The sequence below is a fragment of the Perna viridis genome, chromosome 2 (genome assembly GCF_037379345.1).
Source record: "Perna viridis isolate PV_CMFRI_1.1 ecotype Kerala chromosome 2, ASM3737934v1, whole genome shotgun sequence".
Taxonomy (NCBI): Eukaryota; Metazoa; Mollusca; class Bivalvia; order Mytilida; family Mytilidae; genus Perna; species Perna viridis.
This window is the reverse complement of record NC_142446.1, coordinates 6,091,996-6,105,636: the sequence shown is the minus strand read 5'-3', so window position 1 is coordinate 6,105,636 and position 13,641 is coordinate 6,091,996. Positions and strand designations below refer to the sequence as shown.

General features: G+C 32.7%; 2 protein-coding genes across 2 annotated transcripts in view; one reads left to right on the top strand and one right to left on the bottom strand.

Annotated features, from left to right (window-relative positions):
* The window catches only part of LOC148623458 (cleavage and polyadenylation specificity factor subunit 2-like), a 123,959-nt gene that overhangs the window by 83,584 nt on the left and 26,734 nt on the right, over window positions 1-13,641 (bottom strand). The window lies entirely within an intron of this gene.
* Window positions 4,123-8,122, top strand: LOC148623459 (prolactin-releasing peptide receptor-like). The gene is made up of 2 exons (XM_088565255.1): window positions 4,123-4,305; window positions 6,223-8,122. The coding sequence occupies exon 2, from the start codon at window positions 6,273-6,275 to the stop codon at window positions 7,374-7,376; it is 1,104 nt and encodes a 367-aa protein (XP_088421381.1). The 5' UTR covers window positions 4,123-4,305; window positions 6,223-6,272; the 3' UTR covers window positions 7,377-8,122.

Sequence of the window (13,641 nt, the reverse complement as noted above, 5' to 3'; positions counted from 1 at the left end):
TTCCCAAAAAATCTCAGTACAACAATTTGTCAATTGAACTAAGCTCACCCAACATTATATTAGTGTTACTATAAAAATACACATACAAAGAACATTAAGTTTCACATATTGTTGTGCTCATTATACCCCACTCACCTAGACATACATCAGACAGCACAAAAATCACTTACAATGTATGCCACTTCTGTTTAAAGCCACACACAAAATCTGAAATCAATCCATCCAATATCAGCAGTGATTTTTTGTAAGAAACTTTTCTCTATCATTCTATAAAAAGAAAAATGTTCCAAGAAACAGGAAGCTGGTAATGGAGAGCATCCAAAATCATTTATCATCTATATAAGGCCACACTAAATTTGAAATCAATCCATCTATTGGGGGCCAAAGTAATTGCCAAATGGACAGAATGGTGATTTTAATATACCAACTAGCCCTTAAGTAGGGGTATAAACAAAATATTCTTGCAATTTATTTTTTCAACCACAAAAATTAACATTTTTACTATGAGAAATAACTATCTTCCTTTAAATTCTATATAGATATATTATCATTTAATTGCAGAATACAACAAACTGGACTTACAACTTTATAGTTGTACAGGTTCTTTTATGAAAGTCAGAAGGAGCGAAAAACATTAAAAAAATCTTATAACTATCATCTTAATAAATTAGTGCATTTTTATGATATGACTTCACAGATGTGTTACTATAGTAACAAAACAGGAGGGTGGATGGCTTGACACAGTAAAATGGGTCAGTCACTTGAAAATGGTCATTTTTGGCCATTTAGCTAGATGTGGGGTTCAACAGAAGCAAGTCAGGAACCAAAGCACATTAATCCCACTGTTTGTACCCTGTGAAGGCCACTGAAGCTAAATAAAAGGTTCATTACAGTCACAAGGGGTCTCCTGAATGGTCACTCATGTGATAAATAACTTTTGGCCTCAGTCTGGCCTAAAACCAGAAGTAGTCGACATAGTAATGGTGGTGAGAGACATCATTCTTATTTAGATTCCAGGCAAAATAAAGCACTATAGATAAATTCTGCTGTGGCGAGGGGCCAGAAATAAGCCTCACTCCTAAACAAATCTCACTTTTTGGGGCAGCACAGACTTCTTTCTTCAGCTCTCAAGACATTATTTTTTTTAACGAACTCTATGTAAGACAGCCTCATTTCAAAGCAAATTCATGCTGTTTGCATATGGAAACAATTTATGCTTTTCTTAACTTGAATTAATACTGCCATAACCAGTAATGGGGAAACAGGACCCTGCCCAGATATATCTAGGCTCACCATGACAAGAATTAAGACCATTAAGAGACTATCATAACTATTTCGCCTATAGATTATTATAGCAAAAATCTTGAGGAAATTTATGGATAACATTTTAACCAGAATTTAAACTGAATCCACAATAACCCCAAAAAACAGTTGTTTTAAGCTTAAATTGAATGTTTAAAAAATATTTGTATCATACAGTAATTATCTTCTACAAGTAACCAATACATTTTTCTATCATCAATGATGTCATGAGAATGAAATATGAGTTTTCAAGATGAAATAGTATTCCCTAATTGAAAACCTAACTGTTACAATAACAATATCAGCATACAGTGATACTGGATGCTTGTCGATTACAAGGCATGTTTAGTTATGGTTAACCATGATGGACTTCTGGTTCAAGAAAAGAAATGTCTAAAATAAGGGAAAAAATTAGATGCTCTACCAGATGCAGCTCAATAGAAGTGCAGAGGTCAAACCCAATACAATTGAGGCAAGTAAATCAAACCCAATTAAAAATGGTAAAAAAATAGAAAATTATACAGAGTTTAAGAAACGCTTGTTTTTGGACCCAATTTTTTAAGAGGTTAATTCAACAGAACCATAACCCCCAAAACCAATCACATCTTTTATTTAGGGGTTTGGAATCTACTGTGTAATTTAATTCAAATCCAATCACTTAATTAATTACTTAAAATTCAAATGCCTAAAAAAGCAACGTCAGCTTCAAAACAGTATACTATCCAAAACATTCTGCAATCTCAATGAATCAATCCAACTGGTAATTGAATTTAATTCAAAGTCAAATTCATCTAAGTATAGAATAAAATATTTCACAAAAGTGAAAGAAGAAGAATGGCCAGTAATGTATTATTTTTAAGAGACTTTCACAATCTTAGGTTTGAGTAATCAGTGAAGCAGAAGAAAACAACAATGTATACACCACCAAAATGCTTTCTCATACAACCAATACATAACTCATCAATATGCCCTTACACACAAATTATCTGCAACCCATCAAGATGTTCTCTCATACAAACAATATAAAACTCACCAAGATGCTCTCTCATACAAACAATCTGTACACCACCAAGATGTTCTCTCATACAAATCTGTACACCACCAAGATGTTCTCTCATACAAATCTGTACACCACCAAGATGTTCTCTCATACAATCAATCTGTACACCACCAAGATGTCCTTTCATACAAGCAATATGTAATTCATCTTGATGCCCTCAAACACATAATATGTAACTCACTGAGATGCTCTCTTATAAAAACAATATGTTACTCACCAAGATATCATCACATACAAACAATCTTTTACTAACCAATATGTCCTCTCATACAAACAATCTGTAACTCATCAAGATATCATCACATACATACAATCTTTGACACATCCAGATGCTCACTCATACAAACAATCTGTAACTCATCAAGATATCATCACATACATACAATCTTTGACACATTCAGATGCTCACTCATACAAACAATCTGTAACTCATCAAGATATCATCACATACATACAATCTTTGACACATCCAGATGCTCACTCATACAAACAATCTGTAACTCATCAAGATATCATCACATACATACAATCTTTGACACATCCAGATGCTCACTCATACAAACAATCTGTAGGTAACTCATCAAAATGCTCTATCATACAAATGCTCTGTGACTCTCACAATAACAACACCAAAAAAGATTGTAAAAATCAATATTAAGATAACGGATATTCTTCATTTGTTCCTTACTTGAAGAACATTTGTAACCTTGTAAAAAATGTTGACTATTACTTTTACAAACATTAAATATTATCTCAATTACTATAAGCATAGTCAAAAGTATATTTTTTTATATTTTTTTTAAACTTTTATTATATGACAGACAGATGGAGTACAAATATGGCAAAGCTGGAGCAGGACTATTGTGATTTGACATGCATCACTTCATCAATATTTTCATTGAATCATTTGAATATTGTATTCCCACAAGGGACATATCCATAATATAAGGATAAATTACAAACTTTTCAGAACAAAAAAAATATATTGTTTGTTCATAACATCTACTGATGTTTCATATTTCAGTGCTTTCAAATCATATGTAAAATATTGGAAGTATTGCTAGGAAGTTTCTGACTGTTCTATTACTGTTCAAGTTTAATGATTTACAATTCTAGCCAGTATAGAATGATCAAACTGTCTTCATGTCTTGACCTTAACACTATCTATCATTCTGAGAAGCACTTGTTTTTTTTTCTTCACACCAAAAACATCAATATTATTATAACATCTGAAGTATGTGTACATGTATCGTTTAATGAGAAAATCTGAGTTCAATTTTAAACAAGTTAAAAGTAGACACTTCAGAGTAACACTAGATTTGTACTGAAGTCTTCATGTTAAAGTCAATTGTATTTATTCATAAGTTGTGTCAGTGGCAGCATTGTAAGATTACAATCAATAATCCATCTATATTACTGTTTTCTATTTGCTAATCATATTTTCATAAATCAACAACAAGGGTAAATGACAAGACCGTTTAACCATATTTACCCATCTTAAATATATTTATATAATTTATATCACACAGCTTCCAGTGAATCAAAGAAAGTGAACATTTTATTTTATAAGTTTATAGTCATGTATGAGAGGTTTTTTTTCTTAAAGTAAAGTTTTTTCAATTACAATTAGCAGTATACATTGTGAACAGTGGGATTACAGTGATATAGTAAAGCACAGATGGTGTGTGCTTTAACCAATAAACTGTGAAACAATAAAACGTTGATCAAGCATCATTAGCCAATGAGACGTGACCAAAACTGTGTCAAGCTGTTGGTGAAATCTAATGGAGAAAATAAAGAATTAACAAAGTGTCAATCAATATAAAAGGGAGTGACTTAAATATTAAGTGAATATAAAATATTTGTAAAATTCTGTCACAAGCAAAAGTACATTAAAGTTAAAAGAGTGTGGAGATAAATAGAAGATTATCCCTCTTCACAAGGTAAGATCATATAACTCTATTATTATACTGTATACTTTTTCATGGAAATGAGAGAAAAAAACTGATCCAGTTATATTCTGGTATAAGTATAAAGTCATACTGTACGAAACGTGTTCAAAACAGTTTAATAACTTCAGCTGAAAATAAATATCATAATAGAAACAAGGATACACACAGTTGTATACTAACAGGAGTCAAATGCACATTTAATTCAGCTTTAATTGCTATGAACAATGCCCTAAATGGAAAAAAACATGAATTTCTCTAGATGAGAAAAAATTCTAAGTGAACCAATGATTCACACTAAAAGGGGTGTTTCCAGCTGAGTTAATATTTATAGGGAGATATACCCATAATTCATAGAAAGTCAATGTGACTACCATCTGATACCATACTTATTGAATATTTTGAAATGATTTCTTGAATTGTTCTTCCAACTTTAAAAACCTTTATAATATATACTTAACTATCTATATTTCAGTATCAGATGATAATGTACAATCTAAACATAATTTTAAGCTAAAGGAATTTCTTTCCAGAACACTTTAGTACTCTAGAGTGTGAAGGATAAAAGGATGGACAGACAGACAGAGATAACATATTATGCTTTATATAGCAGTGATTTACCAAGTGTTCCCCATGTAAAATAAAATTTGATAATTCACACTGTGGAATTATTTCTCTAATTTCACTCTTGGACTTTCTCCCACAAAAAACATCACAAAACATCACAACACGAATATGACTGCGCTGTTCATAAAATTTAAAATTCATGTTGAAAACAGCAACGAAAAATGGAGAAAATATATATAATAAATAGGATAATCAGCTGGTTATCGTGAATGACCAAACTATGATCAAACGTGCCAAGAACACAAAAAGATTTAACTCGTGCACCGAACAAGTTCCGCCCACTCATTAAATCCAGGCATTCTTCAGCACTCATGATCATATTTTGGTTATTCACTCTTTCCAATTAAATATCCTATCATAAGTATGTCTCCTTTCATAAAAACACAAGTTCATTTTTTTTATTCAAGAGAAATAAAATGTTGACAAAGACTAAATGTTCTTTGTGATCTTTCACCAGACATGTTAAAAATGTATTTTGTTTCTTGTACATATGTTTTGGAGTATTGATATCAGGTTCCCAAGGATTTCTTGTTAGTATTGGTATCAGATTCCCAAGGATTTCTTCTTGGGAGTAGTGGTATCAGGTTCCCAAGGATTTCTTCTTGGGAGTATTGGTATCAGCTTCCCTAGATTTCATGTTAGGAGTATTGGTATCAGATCCCCAAGGATTTCTTGTTGGGAGTATTGGTATCTGGTTCCAAGCCTTTCTTGTTAGTATTGGTATCAGGTTCCCCATGATTTCTTCTTGGGAGTATCGGTATCAGGTTCCTAAGGATTTCTTGTTGGGAGTACTGGTATCAGATTCCCTAGGATTTCTTGTTGGGAGTACTGGTATCAGGTTCCCTAGGATTTCATGTTGGGAGTATTGGTATCAGATCCCCAAGGATTTTTTGTTGGGAGCATTGGTATCAGATCACCCAGGATTTCATGTTGGGAGTATTGGTACCAAGTCTCAATAGGATTTCTTGTTGGAGGGGTACTGATATCAGATCCACTAAGATTTCATGTTGGGAGCACTGATATCAGATCATCTAGGATTTCATGTTGGGAGTATTGATATCAGATCACCCAGGATTTCATGTTGGGAGTATTGATATCAGATCACCCAGGATTTCATGTTGGGAGTATTGATATCAGATCACCTTGGATTTTTAATGTTGTATTGATATCAGATCACCTTGGATTTTTAATGTTGGGAGTATTTGTATCAGGTCCACTAGGATTTATTATCTCAGTTTACTTTGATTCACACAGAGCTAAAATCAGTTTTTTTTCCATTTACAGAGTAACAGGTTAACAACAATGGATTACTAACTGCAATTACCAGGATTCAGATGGGACACTTTTGGACTTATGACATGGAAAACTTAACTGATGATAAAACAAAAGAAGTATATGCTATGTACGAGTTACAAAATTTTACACGTATTTTACAAGAAGAAAATGACAATGTGCTTCAGAAAAAGTCGTGGAGGATATTTATCATTACTTTATATTCTGTTGTTATAGTGATAGGATTTATCAAAAACCTGGTGGTGTTTACAGTAATCGTCAGAAGTAAACAGCTTCATACAGTAACTAACATATTTATTGGAACATTAGCACTTTCTGATATCATGTTATGCGTGTTTAATCTTCCATTTCAGTTACATTACCAAGTAACAGCTTACTGGTCATTTGGACCAGTATTGTGCCGAGTTATTATGCCTTTATTTGCTGTTCCAATTTTTGTCTCAACAGCAGCCATGCTAATGATTGCAATAGACCGTTATATGCTCATAGTATATCCTTTTATGAGTAGAATGACAAATCAGATGGCAATATGTATAGTGGTATCAATAGTCATTCTGACAGTATGTTTCGCAATTCCTGCTATTTTTCATATGGACCTTCACCAAGTGGATATACCAGAAATTAACTATCACACCAGTCAATGTATTGAAATGTGGTCCCTAACAGAACAACTCATGTACAGTATGGGTGTATTCTTTGTGCAGTTTGCTATTCCTTTGGTTATTGTGGCCGTACTGTATTTTCGGATATATCTTGTTCTTAAAAACAGACCCAACAAGCGAAATGACACACAAAGAAACCAAAAAACTAACAAAATATTAATGGCAATAGTTTTATTGTTTACAATATTTTGGTTACCATGGAATTTATTTAGTTTAATCTTAGCTTCTAAAGGAAATGTTATATCAAAAACATCATTTAGACCTTATATTAAGATGACAGACCTATTATTGAAGATAATTGCTATGAGCACAGCATGTATTAATCCATATTTATATGGATGGCTAAATGACAATTTCCGAAATGGACTTAAAAACATATTTCATGGTAGACACAAACTGAAACAGTTTAAACGATGCAATAATGGAATTACTGTGAACAATCCTTCCCGGACATTAGATGTAGGTTTGACAACAGCTTTGTAAAGATATGGATCATTAATTGCAGGATACTATCTTTATGATCACTTTAACTTCCAGGTTTAAAACATAGATTTCAAAGTGAAATAAGAATAATCACTACAGATGATCGACATTTTCAAGCAAAAACAAAAACAAAAAAAAACCACTCATGTAAACTATTCTGTTGCCAACTCAAAACATTTTTTTCTTCAGCTATGTACTGCTCAACCAGTTCCTTGTTCATTCAGATGACAAAGCAGGAATTCAATATTTAAAACCTGCTTGAAGTGTATTAATAATACAATTTTTTTATTATCATTTACATCACATAATATACACTGTCATGCTAATAATCTCTTGTTTTTATCTCATTAACAATGTTATGTCTACTTATGACAACAGCTTTCATCTCTATATTGGATTTTCACTAAAAAAATCTGTTAAATCATGATTTGCTTGTAACAATTGAAAGGTATACTGCTACACTTCATCTGTTGTTTCAGTTAAATTGTATGTGATAGGATTCAATTTTAGGCAAACACTGAGGAAAAAGGATTTCTAATAGAAATATTAAAGAGGACTTTACTTCATAACAAGCACTAAGTTGGGCTCAACAGCAATGAGTGTATATTCTTATAAGTATAAGCTTTCCAAAAAAGTTTGGATATCATTTCTATTTATTATAATACAGGATCTGTTTTTCAACGTGACCATGGATGTTTGTATTGCATGTCATATGAGCGTTTGGTCAATAAATTTATCAAATTATATACATGTTTTTAACTATGGATTGACAGACTACAACAGTTCCACAGTGGGTATATTGGAGTAATAGATTTTAAGCTAGTGTATTATTGCCAATCTTCCTTAGGAAGTTGTATACATGTTGTTAATTGATGGTAATCACACATATTAGGCTGGTTTGAGTTCTTGAGTATTCTACCTAAAGGTGTTGGTAATGGATGTTTTTTGGTATATAAATGAATGGCTGTCAAACTTTTCCATGATACACCTTCTTTTTTGTTTTCTAAATGAATGACTTAAACATTGACTTTGTCATTAACTGACCAAGTGGGCATCTCCAATCAACGGGTCCTCTAATACAGTTGAATTCTTTATGGGTTGTGTTCCTGTCTTGTGCCAAAAGGGTAAACAATATATGTCTAAGTGAATTCATTAAATGAACACCAATCTTATTTTTACTTACAATTGTAATATCCAAGCAGTAGAAGATAAAATACGTTTTCCATATGTTTGTCCAAAGTTTGGTCCTAAACAAGAGATTTGATTTTGTTTCAAAGAATATTTCAAACTTTGGTAATCTTAGACATGAATCAAAATTGATTCTATCAGTATGAGAATACTCAGGTTTTGTTCTCTGACAAGGAGAAGGAGATAGACAAGAAACTGGGCATATTATAAACGGCATTAAATAGCAAGCAGACATATCTGAGAAAGCACATAATAACTCAAATATGGAAACAAAATGATTTAATGATTTTTTTTTTGTAATTCTGGTCCCAAAGGCCTGTGATAGCGAAGTGCTGAACAAACAAATTAGGTATTCAACTTGTAATGTTGAACGTAATGGTGCAGGCTTCTATAGGCAATGCCTACAGCACATTAGTTGTTTCATTAAAGTTTGCGTTTGTCCAGGGATGGTAGTGGTTATGAAGTTGTTCAGTGCCTGACAAAACAATGGCAGCTACCATGTTATATAACAACAACAAAAAGTACAATATGTATTAATAATAGGGAGTGTAGATTATCTTCAATAAATCTACATGTACATATTATATTTATTCAAAATCAATTAGTCAATGCTCAAATTATTGTTATGAAACCAAATGTATACAGATTATAATCAGGTGGTACAATATATGCCAAAATTTCATATATCCACAATATTTTTTGTTGTATAGAAATATAATTACTACATCAACATATACATAAGCACTATGCAGTGTCACTAGAACATTGTTGCACATGTGAAAAATTTAAAAAGCCAACAGTGTATGGCGGAAGGCTGCTTTTTACAGTTTAAAAACAACAGAAGCTCAGCACAACCTGAATGTATTGACTATTATTCCATTTATCTGTACTTCTTAGCCAAAATGGTAGGAAATTTCTTTATAATAAGACAAAAAATAACAAAAACAACAAACCAAAAATCATAGTTAGTGTTTGTTTTCATACATCATATCAATCTAATTAGAAAGAACAAAAGCATGTAGGACAAAGTTGACAGCTCAGGTCATAAAACAATAAATACAATCAAAAGCACCTGTACCTCTAATTAATAACACCTGACTCAATGTGATGAATACCTACATAACTCATCTCATTATTTATTATCATCAAAAGCCTGTCAATCTCTCTTTGCTAAAGCAACAAAAACATTATCCCTTCTTCACAGAGATATTATCAATTCTGTATACATTTTGTCCTGATTTTAATAGAACTGACCTTAATATCCCCTGCTGTAGCATGTGTTTTAAGCATGCAGAAATCTGCTTTGGCATCATTACAGGAAAAAAACTAGATATATTTGAGCAAGCTCAAAAAGAGAATTCCAAAAAGACCCCATCCCCCCCACCCCCACCCCTAAAAAAAATTAATTGAGATAAATGTTAAATGTTAAACCCTAAAAATAGATTTCTTTCCATTGGAGTCCTCCTGCAACAACTATATTTATAATGATACTCAATGAAATTGCATCAAAATAATGGCCCAATTATTAAATATTATTGAAAGTAATATAGGAAGCACTGCAACTAACTTCATGTTGGACAGCAAGCTGAAAAATGGCTACACATGTTATGGTTAGCATGCTATACTACAGCAGCAGTAAAAGAGGGGGAGGCGGTGTTGAGATGACCAGTAGTGTTATGGTTAGGGTGCTATACTACAGCAGTAAAAGGGGGGCATGTTGGTATGACCAGTAGTGTTATGGTTAGGGTGATACACTACAGAAGTAAGGGGGGCAGTGTTGGGATGACCAGTGGTGTTATGGTTAGGGTACTACACTACAGCAGTAGAAAATTCCTTGTACAAGAAGTTACTCCAGTACAATACATTGATTCAATGAATGAAATTGATTTGTATACCAGAGATTAACAAGAAAATAAGAGAGGAACATCAAGTTATTACTTTGTTTACAAAAACTCCATATTTTACAATGAAAACTACTCAGATAATGAGCTTAAAAGATTTAGGATACACAATGTAAGCACATAGCCTACACATACTTAGTCCATGTTCTGACAATCAGAAAATATAAATGTGTCATAATCATCTACTGAATGTACTGAATTCATTATGAAGAATAGTTCCTCCTGTCCTATTCTTTTTAAATAATGACTATGAGAAAAACAGGAAAAACAGGTTCCAATCTCTTTTAATTCCAAGAATGTAAACAATTCTGCTGGTTTCTACTCCCCCTTCACATTTCAAGATACATTACTTAGAAATTTACTTCTTATAAAATCATATGTAATCTCTCCATAAATCATCTAATTTTTTGTCTTATTGCTGAGTACAGAGTACCTTGGTACCAACACAGGTAATAGATTACCAAAGTTAAATAAACAATGTAAATACAGCTTGTCTTATCATGCAATAGCAAAAAATTTTTTTTTTCATATAAAAAAATGTGAAATATATTTCTTGAAGAAACAACAATTATTGAAAACACTGATAGGCTTAAAATGTGACAAAATCTGAAAACAGGAATACATTGACAGAAGTTACAACTTCTTACATATTATCCTAATACATATTTCTTATGGTTATTGGAGGGAATAAAATGTTGAATGTGACATGTAATGAAATGACTTACTGATCTGAAATAGACTAGAATAGCAGTTTAATTATCTAAATATAATTACTTCAGTTGTCAAAGACACCTGGCACAAATAATTTCTGCTCTATTTTACAGTATGCAGTATATGATCCAAGTACATATAGGATTTTTTACAATTATTACATGGAATGCATCAATCAATAAACATAATAAAAATCCATTACCAGGTTTTCATGACACAAACAAATATCAAAAAAATAAAGCAAGAATTCATGTAACAACTTAGTCACATATTAAGTGAATATGATCACAGTACAAACAACTAAGTCAGGAACTAAGTGAATACAATGGTAGCACACACAATAAAGTGATGTACCAAGTTAACATGTTGGAAGCAAAAACAATCAAGTCAAGTTTTAAGTGAATATGTTGGAAGCACAAACAATCAAGTTAAGTACCAAATTAATATGATGGAAGCACAAACAACCCAGGTAGTACTAAATTAATATGATGGAAGCACAAACAACCCAGGTAGTACTAAATTAATATGATGGAAGCACAAACAACCCAGGCAGGTACCAAATTAATATGTTGGAAGCACAAACAATTGAGTTAAGTACCAAATGAATACAATGGTGGCATAAATTTTCAAGTGGTTGTGACAGATTGTTATGTAGAAAATTGTTCCAAAAAAGATGTGATAGACAAACAAGGGTAACACAGTAAACCCCCATCCTTTGAAAGGAGGATGAAAGGAGCAAATCTTTTCCAACCTTTTCTAAGACCAATGTTTGGAATCTAACTCATTCAAGTATAATTAAAACTAACTAGGTTCAAGTCTAGTAATAAATGGTGGACAGAGGAACAAGAGGCCAGACTTTATACCACTGATGATATGATTAATTGTACATCCTGACCAACAGTGATATATTTAATTCATTCTGTGTAAAGGTTATCCTAGTGAGAGTGGTGCACTATAACTGCAACTTAACAAAGACAAGAATGATCATAAGTGTATTTATATTGTAATGAAATAAGATAGTAGTTCACTGGTGGACATCTTTAATTATGATCTATGATGCTCTTCCTTCTCTCATATAATGAATAAGGTAACTTGTCCTTACATAAAATATCACACCTCCATTATCAGTGTTACAGTAGAATCATGTACACCTATCATCAGAAATACAGTTTATGCTTATGAATAGGAAACTTACATTAACTAACTTAATATTTTAAAGGGACAATGTATAAATGGAGAGGTTTTTCATTGACAACATATTTGTCTAGTGTAGTGGAAACATTTTTCAACAAACAGTCAGCATTCCAATGGGAACAAATTGTTCTCCACTACTCGCTGACCTATTCCATCACTCTTATAAGGCTGACTTTATAGCTATTTTGACCTGAAGGAAGGAACATTGATTACCAAGGTCCTTTGATCTCAGTTTTTGCTATATGGATGACATATTATCTTTAAACAGTCCTAGTTTCTGGGATTTTATACATTGCATCTACACCAAAGAACTTGAGATAAAGGACACTACAGACACTATGTCTTCACCTACACTTAAAGATCGAAGGTGTAGGAAAACTCATTACAAACATGATGATATCTCATTCTGTCAAATGGCAACATCCCTTCAGCACCTGGAGTTTTCATATCACAACTCATTCATTATGCCAGAGCTTGTCGTGACTTGTTGTAACATGTTCAGACTTTTTATAATTAGGCTTCTGGAACAAGGTTATATTGCTACAAGTCATCAGGAACACGTGGATGGTTATGACGTTTCCATTTGCACCATAAGAACCCATTTATTCACAATGTCATAGTTTTCCCTTCCTCTTTTGTCTAACCCTGACTTGACATTTTATGAGCTACTCAGCAGGTGTTTCTAGAAAAGCAGAGGACCCCTACAGTATTGATGCACCTGGTTCATGCTCCCAGTTTTTAGTGGAGTCCAAATTGCTCATTTATTTTTGTTTCTTTAAAAAGCTGTCATAATTAATTCCAATGCTTGTTTTTATTCAAATAAATAAATGACCACAGCTATAATCAAAACTACCCTCTTAAGACACATGACTCCCCAGCTAACAGAAAGCATGCTAAAACCATTTGATTTCCTTACAAGACAAAATGTACCTCCAATGGCATTCAATATCTGAACTAAACCAAAATACTATGATGCCATTTGAAAACCTTTCTAAACTACAGTCTGCTCTGATGCCATTGGAATGCCTTTCTAAACTACAGTCTGCTCTGATGCCATTGGAATGCCTTTCTAAACTACAGTCCGCTCTGATGCCATTTGAATGCGTTTCTAAACCACAGTCTGCTCTGATGCCATTTAAATGCCTTTCTAAACCAGTCTGCTCTGATCCCATTGGAATACCTTTCTAAACCACAGTCTGCTATGATGCCATTAGAATGCCTCTCTAAACCACAGTCCGCTCTGATGCCATTGGAATGCCTTTCTAAACCAC

What these genes read in the sequence shown, in the direction of transcription:
- LOC148623459 (XM_088565255.1), top strand. Translation starts at nt 6,273, where the DNA reads ATGGGACACTTTTGGACTTATGACATGGAAAACTTAACTGATGATAAA.